Genomic DNA, 26,266 nt, shown 5'->3' on the forward strand with positions numbered 1-26,266 from the left:
AAACCTCTCATAATGTACAAGTTAAGGGTGCCATTTCTATGGAACATTATGCTTTATTTTAATCCTTTTTAGGGCCCTGTACATGCCACTTATTAGTGGTGTCAGTACTTAAAATATTTAATAGGAGGTTCAAATTTAACTATGAAAATCCTATGTTGGCTACAACTTGGGTTTAAGTATGTCTCAGAATATCCTTTATGAATATGACTTTCTACGGTCAAAGAGATTTGATTGCATGTATTTGAGCTGAATGCTTTACAATAAATATTTTGTACCGACTGAAGGATTTTTCTTCTGCTTATGTTAGTCAAAGGGTCTTTAATCTAAGGAGGAACATTTTTCCATTTACTAAAACCTCTTGGTATCTGCTCAGCACAGCAAAACAGCAGTGGTGAAGCTTCATGGCACAGATTATTAGTGTTCAGCTACTCCTTAGAAAATTTCCCCTTGTTCCTCCACTTGTAGGCAGAAGATATATGGAGCTTTCTTGTGATTCTCCAGAACATTCTGCGTGTGAGAAAAGCCCCAGGTAGAGGTTAGCAGTGTAACAGGTCCTGTCACAAGGACACTTACCTAACCACCGGTAAGAACTTTATTACTTTACTTGCAGTGTAATGCCTCAAATAAAACATGCAAGCAGAGTGCACACAAATGTTTGAAGGTTGAATACGGCACAGCCCTTCCTATAGCAAGAGCAGAGAAAGCTTTTCCAGGCTACCGTACAGAACAGTAAGTATGAATAGTAGATAATGCAAAGACTGTTAATTTGTTGATCATTTACCTCCACAGTACAGGTGACTCTTCATGTCTAAACTGCTTGCAAGTAGACTCTTTAATGCTTTTTTGAAGAAATGAAGACTGCTTGTATGTAGAAATCAGATTACAGAAATAACTGTTTAGTGTTTGTCCTGTTGGTCTCAACAAATTAAATAATTCTGCTAATCTGTAAATACTGTTTCAATGTTTTTCTCTGTTTGAGTATTAGTATTTCAAGCTTTAACTTAAGTATCATGTGTTAGTAAAGACTTTGTTCAATCCAGTAACTTCTGCATATTTTGGGCTTTTTTCTTTAGCATTAGGTTTCCTTCAGGAAAAGCTAGAAATCTGCTCATCATCATAAGCCAAAGGTCAAGCAATTGAACAAATTATTTTCTTCAGATATCCAACTTTACTCTCTGTTCCATCCCTAATGATAGGTTTCAGAGGAAGCTATGGTGACATTTAACAGCTGTACCAGATAGTTTTTTGCCATTCAAACTATGCATAGTATGGTTCACCTTCAATGCTTTTCTCTAAAGGTCATTGTGTAAGTTGCACTGTATTTTTTATAAAAGTTGAGGTGAATCATTTCCTTGAGCTAACTAAAGACTTGATGTTTCTCATTACTAACTCCAAAGACACTTCCATGTAAACTGGTGTCATGAAATTCCTTCTATACAGTAACCAACCACTGATCTTGTCTGACAGCCAGGAAATCATTTAGGGCTGAGCTGCAGCTAAAAAGGTCATCATAAAGTTGGGATAACCACTGAACCCTGAAGAAAAAAATACCTTCTGACCACTGCTGCTGCCTTTCCTTAGAAGAGCAGTGACACAGGTATAGAAATAGAAATAACAGCACTGGCAGCTTTAGGCATGTAACTTTGACAAGTCACTTAAATTTTATTTCCCAGGCTTCATTTTCTTCCCCTGTCACTGTTCATTTAGGTGGAAATGTGCAATTAACTGCATCAATGTAACATCAGCTCTGCCCAAGAGGCTTTTGGTAAAATAAAAACTGTGTAAAATACACAGTAAAAGAATTCTCATAGTTTTTCAATTACAATAATTATTTTCATGCTTGGTGGGAGGACAAGGACAGAAAGGAGGGACAGGATGTGACACCCACCAAAACTCTTCCTTAGAGGCACTGCTTCTGTGTCAGTCTTGAGGCCTGCATGTGATGGTTAGGCATAACCATTACACCCCAGGGGAATACTCAAGCAATGGATTTACACCATCTTTCCTCTCCTGCCAAACTGTCATCAAGAAGTGATGCCTCCACTGAGCTGCTGAACAAAGGTGGGCAGGTGACATGATCTCCCACTTCCCAGATACTTTGAGAAGAAAATCAATTGTTGAATTACAGGCTCAAATGCACTTTGAAATTCAAAAAGCTGGCACAACTCCTTTAGTTCAAAGGAAAATACATTGGTCTGAGGAATGAAAATGCTGAAAAGGAAATTATCACATTGCACAGCCTCACCTAGAAGCTCAATGACTGTTAAAGTTAATTTGGTCAGAATAAAAGCACCCACGCAATACAAGGACATTTTTTTCCTAAAAAAATGGCCCAAAGATCTTTTTTAGGTATTACTATGAAATTGTATAACCTACTTAGTCTTTGGATTACAGCGTAATGTTCTTGATACATTTTAACAGATTAACCTTGCCTCTTACACCTTCAAAGTTAGCTCTACTGCATATTGTTTTAATTTTTTTTAGATACCTTATTTTCAGAGACCAGAGATGAAAAAAGTTCCTGGGGAATGTTCTCCATGTAGCCTATCACATGAGACCTGCATGGAACCATTTCAGTCTTTACCATGGGTATTTCTCTTATCAGTTAAATTGGTTTAGGTTCCTGCATGCTGAAGAAAAAGCATTCAGCAAGCTTGTTTAATGTTTTCATTAGCTACACTACTAATCAGATCACTGACTTTAGTGGGAAGCTGCCATTTTTACATTAGCACTTAGAGCTGTCACTATTCCAAACAGTGCTGTACATCTGCTCAAAGGTCTGAATCAGCTGGAGCACAGGGCTACCTCGGGCCTTCAGCAGAAGAAAGTTTTAGGAATTCCAGTCAAACGCAGGCTGAAACAGAGGGAAGTGTGTGACCAAGGGACCAGTTCCTGCTTTGCTTTCTTGTGTGTTCAGAAAAAGCTGGTTTTCACTTGCCTTGTAAGTAACATGGCTTGCATTAAATGGTTTTTGTCATTTCACTACTAAGGAGTAGATTGTATTTAAAGTTCTAGCCCACATAAAGTTGGTGCTTGAGACTAAGAAAAAAACCCCAAACATTGCCAAAATGTCCAATAATGTTGTTATCAAGTTCTTACCTTCTCCTCTGGCAAGTTCTTTCTTTGTACTGAACCCAGGGTGAGAGAAGCAGTGGCTTATTTATCCAGGTATAGTTCTGTGTAAATGAAAATATCTTTCCTTTTCTTCTAAGTAAATTAATATAATGAAGTTGAACTTGTTACTAACCTAAGAAGAAACTCTGCTGTAAAACTGAACATTATTCTAATGTTTGCTTTTTTGCCTTTTTTTTTTCTGTTCTGTAAATGCAAATATATAAATAAATGCAAGTTTTACCTTTAGCAATCATAATTTGCTACGTAATTTACTAAACATAACACCAGACATCTAACGAGTGAACTATTAAGTAAGCTACATATTGTAAGGGTGTAGGAATGCAACAACATAAGGAAAATCGAGTATACCCAACTACTTACAAGTCTCTGGAGATACTAAATATATATTAAGGTCCTAGAGGGTATTAATCTTCACCAGGAGAGAAAATTTTGTGTTTGTCTTTACATACGTATGAAAACGAGCACACACACGTTTATGTTTTCATGATGTTCAGAAATTTAATTATTCTTGCAAAATAAACAACTGCTATTGGCTAACTTTGTTACAAGGCTTTTTTAGTTTGCTTTTTTGTTGTTGTTGTTTTAAACATGTACAGTACTCTTACTGTTAAAATTGCACGCTCCACACAGCGTGGACTTGACCTCATGCAAGAGTCTGAGGGAAAGACTATATGCAAAGGAAAGCCCAAAGAGCACCTGTTTCTAAATATGCACACACCCTAGGCATGTTCAGACTTACACTTTAATGCTTCATCGTAGTTTCATTAACTCACTACTGCTTGACAGGACACTCTGTTGTGGCCTGTCAAGCTCATCAACACGAAATGCATTGACATATAAAAGAAACAGTGAGAGAGAAGCTACATTTAAATATTAATAAAGAAAACTAATGGCTATAATGTCAAACAACGTACAGGTCAGTCCATAACCAGAAGTCTTTTCTATCACTTCAGTTCAACTTTTGTAGCTACGGTTGTTTCTCCTTGTAGGTTCTGAGTTATACAAATATAGTTTCCCACATCTGTGTCTTCAAAATCCTCCACAAGAAGAACACTCTTTGAGAGTCTTGTAGTATGGCCAATTCCTCTGTTTATCAATCTCCAGAAGTTTTGAATAATCACAGGCCTCCCGGACTGTTAACAGAACAAAACAGAAACAACCCACCCACATAAAATAGGTGATTCCACAAAGTGTATTTAGTGACACCACCCCATCACATTGAAGCAAGAGGCTGGAGAGTACGAGCCTATATCCAAAAGTCAGCCCTAAGTGAGGGAACTGAAGGTGTCTGGCAGTGGCAGCAACATTCCTGCATTAAATATTGATGTACCAATAAGCTATGCCAAATAAGGATAATACAATGGCTCTTCCACTCCAAGCACAGGTACTGGAATTGGCAAAGCTCTGCTGGAGCCTGTGCATGAGCTCACTTTTAGGCCACTTACTAAAGCTGCATTTGGGTACCTAATCAAATAGGTGAGGTGTCCTGGGGGAGGTGTCAAGATAGATGCGTGAGCTCATTTTCAGACTTCAAGCATGTCACAAAAGGAAGGCAGCAGTGGCATGAGGTAGCTGACTGAGCTTTCATTCTCTTTTAGCACAGTGAATAGCTGTATGTCACATGCTGAAAACTAATTCCTCCTATAGTTTTAGAAAACACTACATCAGATAACGTAGAAACAAACAGTAACAATTCTCAACTACTTCTGAGTTAACTGTCACATTCTGCTTTCCAAAATGTGTATGTAACTTCAATGCCAAAAATACAAACCCCCAATGTTTACATCAAAAACTGCTTTTTCGTGGGTTTTTTGTTGTTGTTGTTTTGGTTTTTTTGTTTGGGTTTTTTTGGTTTTGTTTTGGTTTGGGGTTTTTTTGTTATTAAGTAAAAGGCACTTTTTAAAAAAAATTCTATAAGGGAGTTCTCTAATGGACTGGTTATGAGTTCACACTACCTGGCACCTCAGGAGGTCACAAAATACTGTATAAGAGAAATTGGCCCAATGATAGACTACGGCAGTCTCTTTTCTTCCAAAATCCAGCAGCTGCTAGTCAGCACACTGGCTTCTGCTATACCAGTAGCTGGGATAAAAATGCAAGAGAGAGGTTTCTGTGTGGAAACCATCTTCCCTTGCCTCATGACATAGATGGATTAACCACTTACCAATATGAATGCTACAAGGCTTAAGCTAGATGTAGCAATAGGATAAGTTAGACACTTATGCAGAGTCAAAGCTACAATCTCACACTTGCAAAATGACCAGTACAAAGGCAGCTCTCAGTTTTCCTGAAACTTAGGGATGAGTCACAGTGCAGTCAGGGAATGCCTAAGAAGTGGCAGGCAGTACCAGCTATAGGAAAAAAACCCATAAAAATTTTTGGCAGTTGTAAATGTAATAGAAATTCTTAAATATTTAAAATCAATGAAGCCACTTGGCAAAGCACTACCTCCTGTTCCAAGCCTGAAAATTAAGCGCTACCTACAACCAAGTAATACTGCACACTTAATTCAAGTCTAAGTTACTTCTTAAATATAGCAAGTGGAACATCCTTGACCCTACTGAACGTGAAGGTAAAGGCTGTGCAAAGTGGACTCTCTTTGCCTGGTTAGGCTCTTGCTAGTCCATTTTTCCTCAAACTAACTGCCTGCTTTGCAGCCTGTTGCATGGAATCAGATTAAGGGTGGATCTGTATGCATTCACAGCAGGTGAGTGAGCAAATGCAATTGTCAGGGAGTGGCAAGGGGAAACAAGGAAGAAAACCACAACTGAGTGGAAAAAAAGAAAGAGAGGTTAGTGACTACAGAGATAAAAGGAGGGTCTCCACAATGCACCGTACCTAGGGACAAGCAGAGATTGATGTGCTGCTTCTGCTCAGGAATTAGGCAGTAGGTGAGAGCCCAGCTGCTGAGTGCTGTGGGCTGGGACAAAACCATTCCTGAGCTCCCAGCACTGAAAGCAGCAGCATGAATGGAAACACCCAGTGAATCTTAGAACAATATCAGCCCTTTTTTTTGCATAAAAGGTCTATATGACCAGCATCACTGATGGTCTTGTCTCTTCTCCTTCCACCCCACCTTTTGTATATGAACGCTCTCAATAAATGTTAAGTTTCCAACAAGCATGCAGTGCTTCTACTCTGACATTTACTTGATCCTTTTGTTGGGGCAGAAACCCAAACACAGCTCTCTCCTCCCTATCCCCAGGCACAGCTGGAGCTGAGATAGTTTACCCTAGTGGATAAGCACAGAGGCAGGCCACAGGCCAAAGCCTCTCTCACCCCCGTAGGTGGGTGCAGTGGGAGGGTGTAATCCTCTGTTGACAGCCCATGTGCCCTGCACTGCAGCTCTAGTATCCATAGCAAACAAGGGAGATAACCTGCACGCTTCAGCTGTTTATATCCAATCAGTGCTAGAGAGGTGTAAACATGCACATGCCAACATGCATCAGGTGCAGTAAAACCACTAGGAACAGCTGGGCCAGTAACTGCCAGCAAACCAGGCTGGGGGCAGCCTGGGAAAGATGCAAAACTAGAGTGGATACTAATGAGACAGAGTTTTGGAAGGCCAAGCTGGGTCTAGAATGATTAAGAAATGAGCTCCTGCCGTAACAGGTGAGGGTGGTTACAGGGAAAAGAGAAGGGACCTTCAGTGATGCTAGTCAGATACATCTTATTTTGTGCAAGAAAAGATACCACAGATTGACATTGTGTTTCCTGTGGATTCTTTCAGATGAGGCTGGGCAGAAGCAGATTCTGCTTCAGAATATGGGCAACAAAAATTCTCTGCTGGAATAATTCATGCACCCAAGCCATGGAGAAAAAAGGGATATCAAATGCAGATATCCAGGCATCAGTGGGCCTTGTGGCTTCCCTTAGAACAGCTTCCTGATGCTGGTTGGCTTTGACCCTGTCTGAGGCTGTCTTTGGAAATGCTGCCAGAGGCCAAGCATCTCTGGAATGGAAATGTGAAGGAGGAGTGAGCTTTGCTGAATTTGATTTTTACTAACAGGGCTCTCCAGCTTCATCCCTGTGTGACTTCTCAGGGAGATTCTCAGGGAAAGACAGGCTGAAGTTGAAAGAGGATATGCTGCCTCCTCCTGCCAGCATGCCTGAACTGGCAAGAGCGTTCAAAACGCTGCCTTTGTGAAGAACAAACCATTTCAGGCAGGGCATTCACCTCTTACCTCTTGCCCTGGATACTGCCACCTGAAGTTCACATCCACATCTGGCTCCCCAAGGACTGTGCAGACGACATGAACTCTATCACCAAGTCCGGCTCTACTGGATGACACCGCAATTGTGGTTGAGGGTGGGCCCTTGGGAACTGAGACAGTGTTTAGAAACAAAAAATTAGCTGCTGAAGTTAAATACACTGATCACATTGAGAGTCAGTTTTTGACTCAGTTTGCTTAATGCAACAGGTGTTTTACACCTGCAACTTTCCCCTCTAAACTGGGAAATTTGCTGGAATTTAAACCTGATAAATGTTTTATCACATGTACTTTTGATCAAGGTTTTAAAACTCTCACTACACTACATATTTCACTTCTAAAAATTATTTTCCTAGCATCAGCAGAAGAGTCAATTTAAGCACAGAGAAAACTGCACTTTACCTTCCACATACAGTAGGTGATATTTGATGGAAATCTGAGGTGCTCCCTGTGACTCTGCTTTGCAGTAGACAATACCTTTATGATCAGAAGTAGGGTGCTGGAAGACAAAACCCTTCTTTGCATCATAAAAAATATAAGTTCCATCTGTTTCAATTTCTTCTGCTGGAAATTCCCTGTGAAGAGTCACTTTTGCTGAAGGAGTAGTAACACGGCATGGGATGACTGCAGGTTTATCTGGGTTCAGGTACACAATCTCAAAATAACTGGGAGTAGGTACAAAAAGCTCCTCTTTGTCTGTGCAGAAGAGTTGACATAATTACAGAAAGAATTACATCTTGGTTTAACAGAAAGAGAAGTACATTTGACAAGAGAAAATAGCTGTGAGCAACATTTAAAACAAAAAGCTTTGGCTTAATTTTAATATGCATACACACAAAAGAAAAAACAACATTGCTTGCATTAAAAAAACATTAAATTGAAAATAAAAATGAAGTATTTTTTTAATCTTAAGAAAATCTTTGGAATGTCCTTTAGTAAGTTTCCAAATACTTATCTGGATCCCATCACCACTGGTAAGATAAGGACTACTAGAAAAATATATTTTTTGAAGCAACAGATTTTTATACCTATGCTTTTAGCCAAAATGTTTGATTTACTGTCCTAACTAGAAGAAATATTTAGTGCCCTCAGAATCACAGTTAAGGAGTATTTTTATAATTAGCATGCTTCTTGGAAACCTAAATCTGAAATTCCTCTTTCTAGCACAAGCATTTACATAATAATTTGACTGAAAAGTTTATTCCAGCCTTTCTAAGGAATGTATCCTAAAAACATTAAGCTCTTCTTTCTCATGGTCCAATTTGCCTTCAAAATGTATTGCAAACCATCCTATCTTAACATTTTGTACTAAAACATTTTCTAGCCATGAATACTTTAGCTCTATGAGGCATCAAAGGTTATTTTGTTATTCAGAACGGTTTCCAGAATAAAAACCAAACCACTTGATTTCAGCTCTGTTGTACCAAGCAGCAACAAACTGTGCACAGGCTCTAGGGGACATCACATGCACTTGAAGAGTGTTTTGCCTCTCAACATGCTATAATGACTCCTCAGAGAAACTGTGGCCTTATTGATATTTTTAAGGCAGTGCAAGTAACTGGAATTAATTGGCAGTGGGGGAAGAGTCCATGGGGTCATCTGAATGCCATGACAAAATGAATCTTCTGCACAAATTTATTTTCTTTATTTAGACACATTTTCAAAAATTGAAACATTTTTATTAGTTTTGTAGAAAATCCTCAGAAAGTGTGTTATAAGGTATGTGATTTTCATTGCATTTTCCATTACTTTGGGTATTTTGCATAATCTGAGGGAAAATGGACTCAAAAAAATCACACTAAGCAAGTAATTTTCTGCCCACCAGCAGTCTTCATAAACATCCACTAAAAATAGATGAAAACTGTGGCAGTAATCTTGACAATGAAATCACTGATGTAGCTTTATTCCTGTCTTACCAGCAAATATATTTCCATTAATAATCCCCCAGTGAGTTAATTACCTGTGAAAAAGATGTATGTTGATCCTGTTTTAGTCTCATCCTTCCTGCATTTGTTACCATTGCACAGCTGAAGCCAGCAGCTGTATTCACCTGTATCTGCAGCTGTGGAGTTTGCAAGGATCAGCTGACTGTACCTGTCAAGCTGCTTTATGCTGTGGAAAAACAAAAACGAAAGGCAAAGACAAGCACAGATGAATTTCCTTGTATATTTCTGTCAGCTCATTTCCACTTTTGATTTTTTTATTCCTTCTCTGCAACTGATCACTTTTCACTTTCAGAGCTCTGTTGCAACTTCCTCTTTTGCTCTAGCAGACTGTTTACATGAGCAGTTTTATTGATTTTAACTACATACAAGAGCTTGCAAGACAAAAGTCTTGTACAGTTCATTTTTGCATTCCTTCAAGTCTCCATTTTGAAACTGGGCTGTGACTGCTCTAGGCCATATGTTCATCTGTGTTTTGTCCTAGTTTGTCCATGCACAGCCCTTTCTTTCATTCTACATGTCAACCCACATGCACCTCAGTCCCTTTTCAACACTGTAACGCTGTTTCAATAAAATCTAACAAAGATAACTGACAAGTAGTTAGTAGCAGGTATTCTACTGAGAGTTTATTTAATAATTTCTGCCTGCTTTCAGTGTGAATGCTTTACCAATTTTTAACATACCAGTCCAAGTTTCCACTTGCAAAGAGCTGCTACCTCAGCTTGGATTTGTCCTGAAAATTAAGTCATTTTGCCTCACCTACTCCTGTGGTCTAAGTCACCTCACTGGAGTTTCCTCCATATCCCTTGGCTATTTTAGAGCATGACCCTGAGAACTGCTGGAGGTGTACTGGCAGTGCCATCATGTAACTACACAAAATTCAGCCTGTGTGATTATTTCAGACTTGATTTGCTTTTTTTTTTTCCTTCTCCTGAATTTCCCAGGCACATCTCTCAGTAGATTGACATTTGTAAATGTGCAAATATCTATAAATATGTAGACATATACATAGATACTGACAATTATTCTAAGAGGAAAGGTCCTTATGAAATACAGTAGCTAGAGTCTCATCTTGTTCTTTTTTCATATATTTTAAGGTTTACCTTCCTGGCTCTTTCTGGCAGACAGCTGGCAGTGTGGATGACAGTCTACTGGGTTGACTTTTGATGGACTGCAAAAGCAATGGCCCAAAAGTACCAGTTCTCAGGGAATCCTGTCAGCACAGCCACGTGACAGCACTGATGCACTCTGCTGCTGCTCCAACCCTTAAAAATGTTCTTTTCAACCAGCTGCTTCTCATGGTAGTGGATCTAGGTCACAAAGGGTTCCCTCTTTCCTTTGCAAGACATTGAGTTACAAGGTAATTTCTTTCTAACCAAGTCAGGAGTTATTTTTTCCAAGTTAAGTATTTGATAATGAACTTCTTTTTACTGTTTTAAAAGGGATTTAGACAAATACACAGCTTGCATGAAATCTGAACAGCTCTCATACTCATTTAACTGTGGATTTTTTGAATATTTATTACCCTCCTAATTCTTAATAATGTGGCAGTTAGGCAGATACCCGACTGAAGAATTTCTTTCTGCGATTAGCTTCTTTGAAGAAATTTTTATCCTTTTTTAAGAGTTTTGCTTAACTGTCCATTGCAGGCAGAATAACTGCTTAAAAACAGAGGGCACCACTTCAGCTGCATGTGCTTCCCAGAAGTTCTGGCTCCCCAGGTGCTCTGCTAGCAGTCTGCACAATTAGCAGCAATCACAAGCAGAAGTTCACATGACCCCGTACTCAGCCTTCAGCCTGGCCAGCAGCTTAGAGACTAAAAGCACGCCAAATACACACCTCAAACAGATAACTGGGAACTGCCTTTTCCACTAAGCCCTCAGACACCATTAGATCCACGCCAACATAGACACACATGGATCCACCACAGGGCAGTGTTGAGGCCTGCCTCAATAAACAGGCAAATGACAATTCCTATCCACTAATGCACTTGTCCTACACAACCTTGTCTGATTCCATTTTTTAGAATCATGTAATTATGGTGCAGTAGTCTTCCCATTTTTAATATATACACTACCTTATATTATAAACTATCGTCAGTTTTTGGATAACTTTTGAGAGATTCCTATCTGTGCAAGAGAACATGCTGTGTATCACACCCAAAATGAAGAAAAGATAAACCCAAAACATGTCCTAGTCTGTATTATTACCATTTAGTTCCACAGTTCACATTTCACAGGCTATATGACAACCTCAGAATAAAATGTTTTCCAAGGATCAAGTACTAAATGTCTACAATACAGAGAACCCATTATGCCAGAACTCTTTTGCTTCCAATCATTAATGCAGACACTGAGCTATAGCTTGAAATCCCAACAGATAGCAAAATAAGGTCAGAGTTAATTAATTATTGTACAGTGTGTTCTTCTTAACTGTGAACAAGTTATTCAGTAATAACCTAGCAAGGTAGTCATCCACAAACATGCAATAACAAAACCTGGTATCTGAGAGTGTAATGTTGAAACTTGAGACATGACCATATTAAGCAGACAAAACAGGCCATATAAAATAAAGTATTAATGGCAAATCCTGCAGCTAACCAATATTTTCAGGGCAACTTATCATTTCATTAGTATTTAATTAGTATTTTAGATGCTGGGAAATCTGACCCAGAAGCCAAAACTTTCCGGTATTGCAGATGTCGCAAAATAAAAATGTTGTATATACAAACATTACCAGACTGTTTAAAGATACTAGAAACATAGCCCAAAATCTTATTCCATACGTTCATCTTATTAAACTTTATATAAAGTTTAGATTTTTTTGCCAGAAAACTATGCCACATTTAGAAGCTAAAATATATATTTATATAAAAATATATATAAAGACAGTATACATAGCATCACTCAAAGAGCATCTACCAAATTCCTCTCAAGTAGCTGCATTCATACTGACAAAAGAGAGCTTATCTCAAATACACACTCACTAGGACAGGAACATAACATCTTGCTGTTTTACACAAGACAAAAATCCTTAGCTTTTAAACTTCAAAGCACAAGCAGCAAACTCAAATTCAGTTATACACATGAGCACAACTGACATCCCACTAAGCCTGTGGGATGCATTCACTGCACTCAGTGAAAGCAGTCTAATTTCAGTCTAATTCTGGCCTCCACCACACGCAGTTTCCTCAATTTGTGGGAGTGCTCCTGTCCAGACACCTTCTTCTCACACGAATGTACATGTGATGTATGTCCAGCTGTTTGCCCCAGCTTCTTTCATCTGAGCAGCTCCATTTTGTGTCAGTTTACTTATCAGACAGTCAAATGCAGCTGGTCTTCAGCAGGGGAGACCCAAGCTCTGACCAGGCAGCACAGAGACTGTGTGAAGTCAGAGCAGCTTTCTGCTATAAAGCTTTAGTAAAGGGAAAATCTGCCTGCCCTTATTTTTATCCCTCTCTTATGTTGTAGATCCAGTTTCTGGGTGAGCCTCCTGTCATTAATTTGTTATGCACAGTCTTACAAAACAGCATTCCAGCCCTTCTGTACTGGGTGTGCAAGACCAGCCTCCGACTGTTAACACCACCAATGTTTTTGGCCAGTTCAGCCAACACACAAAATTTTCAGACAAAAAGTATGCAAGTGCTGCACAAACCAAGGGAGCATTACAGGAGATAACAGGCTAGTTCTGAAGCAAGCTTGTGTGTGTCCTTAAGCTAGGAACCATGTTTGCATGATTCAAGCTTTCTCTCAGAGTTGCATGGCACACTACAGTCTCTAAAGCTAAGTAAATTGTTTCAGTGTGTACTGTTGTGTACTCCAGTTAGAGCAGTGGAAAGGCAGAATTTCTGCTCCACCTCAGCAAGAAGCAGCCAAAGAGTCCTTCTCCTCCTCTTCCTTTCACTCAGCATCTCTCACTCCCTCAGATATGATAATTATAGCACATGTAACAGCTGCAGACACATTAAAAACCGAGACTCTCTAGTACAGCAAGTAACATATTTTATTTACCAGGTTGTAGAGTACGCCTACAAGGACAAATTCAATGAAAGCACAACCACTAATACTACAGAAATGGCTTTTCTAATGAAAATTTTCCTCTTTAGAAAAGGCATATTGTCCCCCCAGATTGCTGTATTCTCCTTACCATATGGGTGAGTTAAAAATGTGGTAAGCATAGCATGGAGGCAAAACATCTGGGTTTTATCCCTACTTCTTTTTGCAACCACCTAGAGAAAATACATTGATGCTAAATTTAACTAGTTGCAAGCCAAAATACCAGAGTAGTTCAATTTGCACATACCTTCTATTATTTAAGGGAAAAGTAAAAATTAGATGCCTGAGCATCTGTTGCTATGAACAGAAGAATTGTAGCCATTAGTCCCCAGCAACTGCAGGGATCTCATCACCATTGTCTCTCCTCCTTTTCACTTTTCCTCTGGCACACCAACCCATTCCTTCACTTTCTATTACCTCATTTTGGCCCCATCACGTCCTCCTGCTGCTGCCATCAACTCTGGTTTGCACCAGTGCCCTAAGTCCAGCAAGACCCACATGGATATGGAAATCCAAGGTAAAAAAGCCAGTTAATTAGCGTGGGTTTTGCCCCAAACCTCACTAACTGGTAATGAGGGGATTATCTTATTCTTGGTCTTTAAGTACTCAAAAAATGTTAGAAGATACTGGACATATATCTACCTAGATGACTGAACAATTTCTGCTGTAGGGTATTATTTGCTAATAAGTTTTCTGAATTTTCCCCCTCTGCCCTATATTAATCATTTTGTTTTAAAATAATGAAGGTAATGTATTAATAATTTTTTTTAAATTACCTATTGCAGTTGATGCTTGGTGCATGGTGTGCATATTCCATGAGGAAGATCTAAGCTCCTCTTGAAAGGTCATAGCTTTGCTGACCTTTTCTAGTACCACCTCACTTACAAACACCACCTGAGCTAAGTAACATGCTACCTTTATGGTACTTCCAGTTAAAATCCATCAAATATTTCTGAAACCACAGAACACAAATTTCAAATTTCACATTCTATAGAGCAGATTTTGTTTCACAGGCACCTATTAGCACTACAGCAAAGACCTTGAGATAATTACCAAAGCCATGCTAAAAATGTGATGAAACTGTAACTGCACAGGATTCTGTGGTCAATGTCTCCATAAATTATTACTATTCTGTGACTCTTAAATCTGCTTCTAATCTATGTTTTCAATTTCTCTAGTTAATTTTAGGATCTTCTGCTTGCATTCAAAACTGATGATTTAGTCAAACAGCCTTACTGTTTAATAACTTATTTCAAAAGCAATGACCATTATATTTCAATACAGATCCTTAAGTATATGCCTTACATACTTCTAAAAGAAAATAAATACTTAGGCAAGTTGCATCCACCCAGTCAAAATGTTTTATAGCACTTATTTTATGTGGCATAAGTAACTTCTGTTATATGATTAAATTACCACTGTTAACTTGAATGAGTACAGAAATGTAAATGGCTGAAGTAACAGGATCCCAAACTACTTCAAACTGGAAAACAGAAAATTACACTATCGTGACACTTATTTCTGTTTTCCCAAACCATCTCAATTTCTTGTATTTTGTCCCACATGCATCAATAGAGAACACTTAATTTTGCATGAGAGGAATAGACAGCCAAGTAACCAATAGACAGCAATAAGAAGCATTCAGATTCCTCTCCAAAAACCCTTAATACTGCCTGGCCTTCTTCAATGCCAGATTCTGACACTCAGCATGGCCTGGAGGTCTACAGGACCAAACCACACCAGCAACCTATTTGCAAATGCACAAAACATTAAGACAGACTTGAGAACAATCACCACCACCACATACACGCACGCTCCCTGCTGGCTTGCTCATCCAGCTCTGGCTTGCTGGGAGGCCAGGTCTGTACTGCAGCTAATAAACGCCACCTGCTGAAAGAAATCTGGAAAGAATGGTATTCCTTGCAAAAGAATAACCAGTAACAGGTTAAAGAGGCCACTAGATCTTTTGACAGATATTGCTGTGATAAGCCCACAGCAGGATCCAGCTTGCTGCTGTAACTTACTGTGGCAGAAGCCTTGCACTCAGCCAGGGTAGTTCTTGGGCGCCTCAGCCAACACAGGACAAGCCAATAATGGCACAGAGAACTGGCTCAGGAATTACAGGAGGATGTGCTAGAGATCCCAGTGGGTAACCTCCATTCATCAACAATCCCCTTCAGAAACAGAAGTGGAAAAAAGAATATATCTGAAAAACTAATTAACTGGGAGTGATTTTAAGGTAACATTGCACCTGTAAATAATGAAGTAATAATGAACACTGGGATTCAGATAATCTGAGTTATTTAGACAATACACACTTGTACTTCATTTAGGAACAAGACAAGAGCAGCTGACATCTTGACTCATACCTCTGTGCCCCTCTCACCTAATAATCCAAGAAAAGCTCCTAAAAACTCTTTCTTTGGGTATCACTCACAGTGCTTCATGGTCTCCATAAAACAGCTGGTGAAAACAAACACTTCTCAGAGCAATACAATGCCTGTGGAAGACATCCTTAAGCTCCTTATATGCCCCTCCTCTTTCTAATACAGAACTAAATTACTACATTTAATCTATATTTAGCTACATGTACTATCCTGAAAAACCAGGAGCACAATGTATGGAGAGTCTCAGAAAAGATGTTCAGAGCAACAGAACACTCAGATGGTGGAGCAGTCAGTTCCTCTTCCTGCTAACAAATCTTTCTGTGGTTTTCATTAAGACGTCAAAAGATGAAAGAAAAAGCTTTCCTCAACTTCACGTAACAACCCTCAGCATTAAACTCTGATGCAACACAAGCCCTGCAATTTCATTTTGCATGCAAAAGCAACTCTGAATGACTACTCTCACTTGCTCCTTAGCATGAAGGCTGGTGTATTTTTTGCTAGTTAAGAGATGTGGGTTTGAGTCTCTTCAGGAAATTAACCTTACTACCTCATGTGGTAGCCACATTAGCAACCACTACAGTCCAACACGAGCAGGTCTCTGCAGAGCAACAGAGTTGGTAGCGAGCACCTGACATCCACACACACATTTTGGGAGTTTTACTTTGGACCAGTCCTAATGTGGTTCCCTGTTTGTGGCTGGAGCACAATGGTGAACATCATCTCCATTTCAGATTCATCTGAAGGAAACAGAGTTCACATGCTATAGGACTATCCTACAGTAGTATAGTGCAGTATACACTGCACATCACAAGGCAGTAACTGGTGATGACTAAAAGTTGCCCAGCCTTTTTGTGGACACTAAAAACTATTAAATAGAGCATTGTGACTGTAAAAATGTAAATAAACAAACAAACAAAAACCAACAGTGGTGCTGAACACAGTAAGGGAAAAAAGTTCTGGATTTTTCCTGCAAAAAAATAAAAAATAGTTTACCTGAGTCTGGAGTCTTTAAAGGTGTCTAAATAAGAAGGATAGTTCCAAGTAACATTACTCCCCTTACATCGCAGCTCTATGCTTTGTCCTGCAGCCAGGCTTAAGGTGGCAGCTAGTTTCTGGAAATGACCTTTATCCATCACCTGTGTCAGTATGGACTGGGACTTCAAAGAGGAATCCACAGACTCTCTCTCCTTCATTTTGGGATTCTTGGGTTTTACTTTCTTGTTAACAGGCTTAATTTTGTTTTCTCCAGGTTCTTTGGGACGCTTATTCTTCGCAGGCTGTCCAACAACTGGTAAAATAAAGAAAAGGAGACAATGTTACTGATTAGAAAAAGTTAATATAGTCTTTTGGGGGAAAAAAATCTTCTTTATTATCCCAGAGAATAACTGAAATTTTGTTCTCCCCAGAAAAGATGCAGAGAACTTAGTAAGAGTTAATTTCCTTAAGTTTTTGAACTCTGCCATGACACATTTTCCTGGAAATGGGGAAAAAAAGACATCTTTCAAGAACATGTGGAAAATCTACACTTACATAAACAGAGAAATATGCAAGGTATGAAAACTTTACAAATGGTAAGGGAAAGAAATACAGCACTTCTATCTGCAGCCACTTTTGTCATGTCCCCCTCCTGGTGTTGCCGTGCAGCACTCAACACTACACAAGCTCTCCACGTTCATGTCACGTGCCCATCACTCTGTATGACCTCTTCACACACCACACTTCCATAAGGAACACGTGAAGAACTCACAAGTGTAAACTTCATGACAATTTCTAAAATACTAAAGGTGATGCAGGTTTCTTAGTTTACAGTAATTACTGAAATGCAAGTGATACTTCAGTCACTTGAAGGTGACTTACTTAAGTTGTCACTTCTCCGTAAGAGCCATTTATTTTGACAGTCCAGATGAAGACAGAATCTTATTTAGAGACAAACAATATGATATTCCATTACCAACTAGAGACAACAGGGATGCCCAGTTGCCTTAACAAACAAAGGAAACAGAAAGAAAAAGTGAGGTGTCTCAAATATTTAAAAATAAAAACAAACAAAAAATTCCAACTTTAACTGGAAATCAGGAAGCACAGTCCTTTTGTGAGACAAGCCTAAAACTACTTTTGCCAGACCCCAGAAACACCACTAACTGCGCCTGACAGCGAATTCTTGTTTTCCACAGGGAAACACTGAGGTATTTCATTGTACAAATCAATCAACAGGCACCCTCTGGAATGAAAAACTCAGCATACACATATACTCAACATAATTAAAACTGGTACAGGCTGCCAGTACGAACAGCAGGAATTCCAGATTCCTGCCACTGATGGCTCCTGTGACACTCCTCAAACCCCAGCTGGACACCTTGCACTGCATTTGTTTTGACTTCTCCAAGTACAGGCTGATGTACAACAGATTTCTTTTAAATACCACAACGCCTTGTGAGCACAAATTTTAAAACCAGGAGTTTGTAGCATTTTTTCCTTGCATTACATTAGAAAGGCTACAGTAGGTCAGGCCAAAATTTATTTGCACTGACACCACCTAATGTCAGATGCCAATCAGAGAACAGGGCAACCATCTCTGCTCCTTTGATACTACTCTCCTAAGACTCCAAGACCCTTTAGCTCAAGGGGTCTGTGAACCACAGTTGCCATCATTTTATTGCGCTTAGCTGTTTCTGGTTTGGGGTTTTTTTTTGGTATTTTTTTAAATTATATTGTCCTTGGATGTTTTCCTTCATTGATTTGTCTGGTCAATTTTGAAAATTACACAAATTACACATAAATACCATATGCCTTCTAGTTTTTGTATTAAATACATAAATATCCATGTTTTTCCAACAACACTCTCTCCATCACATATATTTTTACAAAACTTGAGGGTTTTTGACTCATTTTCTTTCCACACTGACAAGTCCTACTCCAATTATTCCTGTAAAGAATATGCATCTTACAACAGTTCAGTTTCACCACATTTGGGTGATGGCAAGAACACAAAAGCAGACTGTACACCAGGTTCAAGGTATGCTCAGATCTAGTTGTACATATTAACGGTGCCTTCTTTCCTGCCTAAGCAGCTCATTAGTTTTCAAGACAGCAAAATTAGGAGCTGACTTTTTTTAAAATAATCAAGTGTAATTCCAAGACCACTTTCCTAAGTAGGAACTACTGGTTAAAAATTCATATGTACAAACCCATCAAGGCATACATGAAGTTAGAACAGTTTGTGCTATTCAGCATCCACCAACATGAAATCTGAAGTCCTATTTTCCCTGCCCAGTCTTTCAAAATTGAGAGATCATTCTGCAACTCTTTACTGACAGTTTTCTTTTCTTTTAACAGATACTTAAACATGCTGAAAAGCATGTGCCTTACAAGATCCCTGTTAAATTCAGCTGGTTAAAAGCAATTCTATCCACATGGCCAAAAGACTAATTCCTACTCTTTATTTCCTATTAGTTATTGTCCCATGAGAGGTCTTCCCTTGTCTCACAGCACATTGGTTCCCAAGGAATTTTTTACAACAGGCTTAATAAAAGCCTTTGGGAATCCAGCTACATCAACCAACTCATCTATGCCCACACTCTTACAAAAAGTCCTCAGAGAACCTCAGCAGATCAGAAGAACAAAACTTCTAAAGGGAAAAAAAAGACAGTCATGCCAAAGCCATACTGACTTTTCAGCAATTCATGAGCTCAGTTTCAGTTTACAGAATACAGACATCTGGCTTTGTGCCTCTACCTCCCCCAGATATTGTAAAAGACTGGGACATTCCATTTCACTGGAAAGGTATAGTTATATGATATGATACAGTGATATGCAGTGATATCACAATCAATTCAGTTGGAAAAGACCTCTGAGATCGAGTCCAACCTTTGACCAAAACCCACAATGTCAATTAAGCCATGGCACTAAGTGTCATCCAGTGTTTCCTTAAACACCTTCAGGAACAGTGTTCCACCACCTCCACTGGCAGTTCATCCCAATGTCTAATCACACCTACTGTGAAGAAATTCCTCCTACTGTCCAACCCAAACCTCCCTCGGCCCAGCCTGAGGCTCTATTCTCTCATCCTGTCACTTGCTGCCTGGGAGAACAAGCCAAACCCCACCTTGCTACCACCTTCTTTCAGGTAGTTGTAGGCAGTGATAAAGTCATTACTGAGGCTCCTTTTCTCCAGGCTAAGCAACCCCAGCTCCCTCAGCCACTCCTCACAGGACTTACCCTCTAGACCCTTCATCAGCTTCATTGCCCTTTTCTGGAAAAAGATATACAAGCTATGCAGCTGGGTTAAGGCTTCACCAATTTCAGATTCAAATTTATTTTACACCTCAGGTGTATATCATAAAATCTTGTCACTTAAACAGTTTCTCTTGCTAATTTTCTCTCCCATTGATTCTTTTGGCATGTTAATGAGATGTCTTCTAATGATTCTCCCCATTGAGAAAAATTTTATTTCAGAGTCTGCTCTTACAGTGTTTCACAGGATACTGCACTCTAAGTTTCTTCTTTGCTTATCATGTCACCATTTGCAATTAAAAACTCTCTAAGCACCTCCATAGTGAACATGGGTGTGCACAGATAAATGGTTAAATTTCACTTTCTTATCCCCCATTCCTACCCATCATAAAAATTCTGCAGCCATGTCTCCCTGCCCCATCATGGTACATCAGAAGAAGAAAAAGGATTTATGGCTGGTTTTATAATTTTGTAAGCTGTTTCTCAAATTCTTTTTGTCTGCTTTATTCTGGTTTTTATATTTAACTCACATGTGAGTTAAGGAGCGTCCTCCTCTTATGAAATTCCCTTTTCCAAAATTAAACACATCAGTGGTTTCTTTGTCTTTTATTATTCCTGCAAGAATATCAGAACTACAGTCAGGCCATTCCACAACAACATCTGAATCCAATTACTTGAGTACTGCTCCAGAGCAAGTCAAGAATTGCTGCTCTTCTGAGGGGCTCTCTGAATAGCAGCTCCAAGTCATTATTTCTGGCCATCTAAACAATTGCATTCTGCACCACACCTCGATGTGTGTGACCCAGCCCATGTGAGGGGAAGTTATTCTTCCTTTTGCTCTTCTATCCAGTCCTTGCTGCTCCTCTGATTTTCCTTAGCAGAGCAGTCACTACACATTGGGCAGTCAGTTACCAGGTTGGTTCTTCTCCACAGGGCTGGTATTTCAGCCCAGATGACTTTTACCATCAAAACCCACCAGGAAACAGATTTAACAACAGATTTAACAACACATACTGCCACTTCTCCCTCAGGTAAGCTATTCCATCTTAGTGGAATTCTATCATATTACCGTGCCCTAGTACTGGGAGGTTCCACTGACAGGCCTGATAAGCCTTTTGAATAAGCATTCCCATTCCAAATTGGCCATTCCAGTTCCTTGTTGAACTTTCCAGATTACTCTGTAGCAGTGTACAAGCTTTGGTTCCTTTTTCTTTTTTCTTTTTCTTTTTTTTTTCCCATCAAACCCTACTGAAATTTGTTCAAATTACTCTTTGACATTGCCACTACTTTTTGCCAACCTCGATCCTGACATTACTTCTAAGGCACAAGAACCCTGCAACCTCACCCCTAGGAAAGACTTCATCCCATACTGTGTGCTCTGCCACACCTGAAACTCTGCCTTTAAGAAACTGTTAAAGACTTCCCTATGAAAGCTTTTCAATTTTAAGTGCCAGAAGCCTGGTTTTGATTTTCTCAAGATTAAGTTTTTCCTCTCCACACAAGCTCCCTCTTGTTTCATGTTTCTGCAGTTCAGTGAGTCTGAACACTTCCCTCCTACACCACGCTCCCAGCTGCTCACTGAGAGCCTTGTCTGCCTGACCTTGTACTTCCCTGCTGGTGACAGCAGGGGCATTTCAGCTCATCATCACATGAGCTTTTACCTTCCTACACAGAAAACCTGGTTCTGCCTCTGTTGCACCTCCCAAACAGGTGAGTTTCCAAGCAAGCTGTGGCCATGCTCCTTCCCAACACTCCCTTTTAAGTCTGTCCAGATACCTACTGACCACTTCCAGCACCACTTCTGCACCTCACAATCCTGTCTTCTGTCTTAGCTGAAGTAAGTCTTTTCATGCCAGGTAACAAAATTAACTGCTACAGTATCACCCAAGGTAAAGGGTGACAATCAAATCCCTCCAGGAACACAGAAACCATCACCAAGAATACTCCATTTCCATATCTAATCTGCAAGACTTTCCAAAGAAAATGAACACAGTCAACCAGCCCATTTATGCAAGCACATGCCACGTTTGGGATTTTTCACTGTCTCACTAGAGGTAAGCACTGAGCCCACACTGTTTTAATAACACTGCACTGCCTAATGTTGCACTGTTTTAGTGCAACAGCATTCCTTATTATATATCAAAATAGAATAAAATTAAGACTTAGAAAAACATTAATTAAGAAAATGCCTCATTTCTAACACTGATCAGCTCCTGAAGTCGGTTCTAAGAGGCACTGTACTAATTTCAGTGATAACAGTACATTTGGGGTCCCTAGTAACTCATCATGCCAAAGGAGGAGACTATGCATCCACATGCCACAGAAATCTATCATGCAGCACTTTTGCTCATGGTTCACAGTATTTGTCTCACCCTATCCTTTAATGTCTGCCCCTTGTTCTCACAAATGTCACACACACAACAATATCAAAATGGGTGTTAGTTATATAATCCTAAAAAGCATTTGCTTTTTATTTGAAACATCACCTGTATCCACATGTAGATTCCACTGGTCTCACAGCTGCACAGGTTATAACTCAAGAAGGCCCCTGATCTTCAAGTGTCAGTCAAGAGAGCAGTGTGTGAGCCTGGTCTCCCACAAGGACAAAGGAGTCACGCTCACTGTCTACCAGACATACCCATTCCACAAGGCACACCCATGCTACATCTTGGCACCATCAGAGACTTACAATTCTCTCAATTTATACTGATTAATTCTTCCCTGAGGTGAAAATAAATTAAGTGTGAGGTTACCATAAATTTAAAAAATAAATTTAAAAATATAAATAAAAAATAAATTAAGTGTGAGATTACCATAAAGTACAATTAACCAGCAGGACTACTATGAGGAAAGAGTCTTTGTGATTACAAGTAATGTAACAGAACAAGCTGGACACATCTCATCATTTGTGATAGTTCAAATGAAAAGTTAATCATCCACACACAGTGCCAATCTGGAGGGGAATATTTCCGTAGTTCATAAATTAATGTAAGATAAATTAGGAAGACCATTTTGAAATTACAATTCCTACATTAGGACTTCTACATTTAGCTTCAGACAAGAAACTCTTATTAAACATGCCTGGTTACCTTCTCCCATCGCTAAGCTTCTGGATGGCAGAGCAGGAAGCACCCAGTCACACCTCAGTATAAACATAAGAAACTGACAAGAACAGAGACTTGGGAAATCTTTCTGTAGCCAAAGTTACAACTAATTTCTTATTCTGTGTTTTTATTGTCTACTTCTCAAATAGAAGCCACTTTTCTTGATGTGGGTATACCAGATCTTTCAACAGAAATCCTCTCCCACATCACTCTATACCCACAGACCAGATCTTTCAACAGAAATCCTCTCCCACATCACTCTGATCCACAGTGCAATTCCTCTGCATGTAGTCATGAGAGAAACTAGGCTGGAAAAGGCTTCTGGAAGTCCCTTCCCATCTCTGTTCAACTTCTCTGAGCCATGTCCAGTTGAGCTCTGACTTTCCCAGAGGCTGGAGACTCTACAGTCTCTGACAAATTCTCTCTATGCTTATCAGCTCTTAGGGTAGAAAATTTTTTATATTCTTATAAGAATTTTTTCCTTATAACCTACTAAAGTACTTGTGGTAAGTGCTTCTGCCTTTCACCACACACCTAAGAGCCTGCCTCCTATTTCTCTACAAACCCTTCCACAGGTTATGCAGGCCTTGATCCCCAAGCCCTTCCACAGTGAAAAGTAATGGAATTACTTTTTTGTTGTTTCTTCCAAGTGAGTATTAATAAGTTCATTTACATTTTGCAAGAGGGAAAGAGCTCCCTTTTGCTAGTTAAAGTCTACGTAAGTCAAGAACTAGTTACGAATGTCCCTTCCCCACCAAGACTTTCTCACAGCCTGAAGCGGCTGTGAGAAAAAAGTTATGAGAACTTTTCTCGTAATAACTCAAGTTATGAGTAAAGTTCGATGCCCTCAATCATATAAAATTTTTTTGTTGTTGTTTTCTACATCCCAGCACCACGTCCAACGCCGTCCCACGTCCAGCACTGTCCCTCCTCAGGCGCCACACGGGATCGGACGCCTTCTGCCCCAAAGAGAGGAGGCGGCAGGAGCAGCCCCAAAACCCAAGCCCACATTTTCGCCTGAAGGCTTCGGCGACCGGCTGGCCTCACACGATGCGACCAACCCGCCTTCCCTCCGCCTCTGCCCAGCGGGACGGGAGCCCTGCCGCCGCCCCCTCCCGTGATGGTTCCCGCTCCCGTCCCCGGGACGGTCTGGCCGGCGGGTACGGCTGGGAAAAGGGAAGCCGGCGGCGCCTCACAAAGCGGAGGGACCCGTCGGGCGGCGGCTCACCGTGTGGCAGCGCTTCCTGCAGCAGCAGCAGGCTGAGGAGCACCCAGAGCCGCATGGCGGGAGCGGCCCGGGCGCTGCGGCGGCGGCGGAGCGGGCGCGTCGTGAGGCGGCCCCAGGGTGCCTCGGCGGGGAGGGGCCGGGGCCGGGGCCGGGGCCGGGCCGCTCCCGCCGCCCCCCGCCCTTCCTTGCTGCAGGCTCGGGGTGCGGAGCGGAGTTACAGCCGCAGGACGTTCGGGGACACCCGGGGATGTCTGTTCTTGAAGCAGCTCCTCGGCGCCAGCTGCCCCTCGCCATACGAGGCTCTGCAGAGGTCCGGCTGGGGCCTGCAGCCGGGTGGGGCAGCGAGAGCCGCACGGGCTGTAGCGCAGCTGACCCCGGGGCTGCATGTATGGCACCGAACAGTGCTGGCCTAAGAGAGCAAAAGTATATTTTTTGCGTCAAACTGTGGCACTCGTATCAGCCTGCCACACCGAAAGCTACCTCACTGTGGAACAGAGAGGCGGTCTCTCTCTGGACACAGGTGAAGCACATTGAGACGGCGCAGCTCTCTCTCCCGTAGCAAAGAGATGAAGGTGGTAAACTTGATGTCTGCCGCGTGTGTGTTTCTGCTCACAATGAGCTGTAAAAAGCCATTCCTTGAAATTTGAGGGTTTCCTTGTAGGAGAAGGAAGAGGAAAATGTAACTGGAGGGGCCACAAAGGTAGATGCAAGGCAAGATTGGACTTGAACGGGGGAAAAGAATGGCTGTCAGAGATCAAAGGCACACCCTGCAGTAGACACAACCACAGTCCAATGTGAATAAAAATAAACAAAAGTTGTGTCCCTGACCACAGCTCCAGGGTCACAGCAGATATGAGAACAGAACATTTACAGATTACTTTAAGGAAGCCTAGGCTTCATCTGCATCCACACAAAAAGTAAGAAGGTCCATGCATAATGTTCCCCCACCATCATAAATACGCACACATGCAGAGTTTGGAGACTTGCTTGCCTGACCCTGCTCTGAGACTTCACCCTGGGGCACCTGGTTAGCATAAAGAAGCCAGTAGGGCCCAGGAGTGGAGTAGGATGATGAAATGTCATGATCTCTTTTTCATTCTGTTATCAGTGTATCATAAGCATGTCATCCATTACCTGTAACAAATTTTTAAAAAGAATATTTTGGTTGCTACAGAGTATTTAAAAAGTGGTTCCCCTTGAAACAATTAGAATACTAAGTATTATATCTGAAAAAGTTATCAGTCTTTGGTTTAATGTAAATGAATCTCAAAGAGAACTCAGAAAAGTTGTGTAGTATAAACTGCAAATCTGCAGTGGAAATACTCACAACTCCTGCTTATGATGAAGAGTGGGCTTTTTTTCCCCCTGTCATCTGCAAAGCTAGTGATTGCAATCCTTATGTGCCTTCCTAGGTGAAATTTCCCTTTTGCTTTCACACACAGGGTAGGTCAATGGTGTCTGAGCTTCAAGTATTAGTGTATTGTGGAAAATATGGTAATAGCACATGGAAATAACACTCAGACTGCATTAATTTTAAGACATATTTAAACTGACATATTCCTTTTACCTATGTGTACAATGTGTATGATGAAGAAAGTTATTTTATGAATTTTACTCTACAATGGGTAAGCATGAAAGACATTTTCATTTATAGCCATCAGAAAAGCTAATGTAAATCTTCATGTAAGGAACCCAGTCCTCCAGATGAGTAAACTGATAGATTAAAGTAATATTTTAAATGTGATTTGAATGTGACATGCTTGCAGAATGACTTGTCCTCATTTAAATCAGTGGCCCTATTCCACTGCTTCATGGGACCTAGATTTTCAAGACCAGTCTTAGTATATCTGTATGTACAGTAAGGTGATTATTAATAATTTGAATACTATTATATGATTCCTTATAAAGAATATACCTCAGAAGAAATACTGTTATAACTACTTTTAAGTCTGTGAACAAAGATGACTACT

General features: G+C 40.4%; 1 protein-coding gene across 1 annotated transcript; it reads right to left on the reverse strand.

Moving 5' to 3' along the window:
• Positions 1-1,176: 1,176 nt before the first annotated feature.
• PDGFRL (platelet derived growth factor receptor like) lies at positions 1,177-24,376 on the reverse strand. Its single transcript, XM_041479816.1, has 6 exons — positions 24,297-24,376; positions 16,725-17,019; positions 9,307-9,458; positions 7,749-8,042; positions 7,320-7,459; positions 1,177-4,268 (listed from the first exon to the last, which is right to left on the reverse strand). Exons 1-6 carry the CDS (start codon positions 24,349-24,351, stop codon positions 4,080-4,082), a joined length of 1,125 nt encoding a protein of 374 aa, XP_041335750.1. The 5' UTR covers positions 24,352-24,376; the 3' UTR covers positions 1,177-4,079.
• Positions 24,377-26,266: the final 1,890 nt, after the last annotated feature.

Source organism: Pyrgilauda ruficollis, unplaced genomic scaffold (assembly GCF_017590135.1).
Source record: "Pyrgilauda ruficollis isolate IOZ18807 unplaced genomic scaffold, ASM1759013v1 scaffold5, whole genome shotgun sequence".
Lineage (NCBI taxonomy): Eukaryota > Metazoa > Chordata > Aves > Passeriformes > Passeridae > Pyrgilauda > Pyrgilauda ruficollis.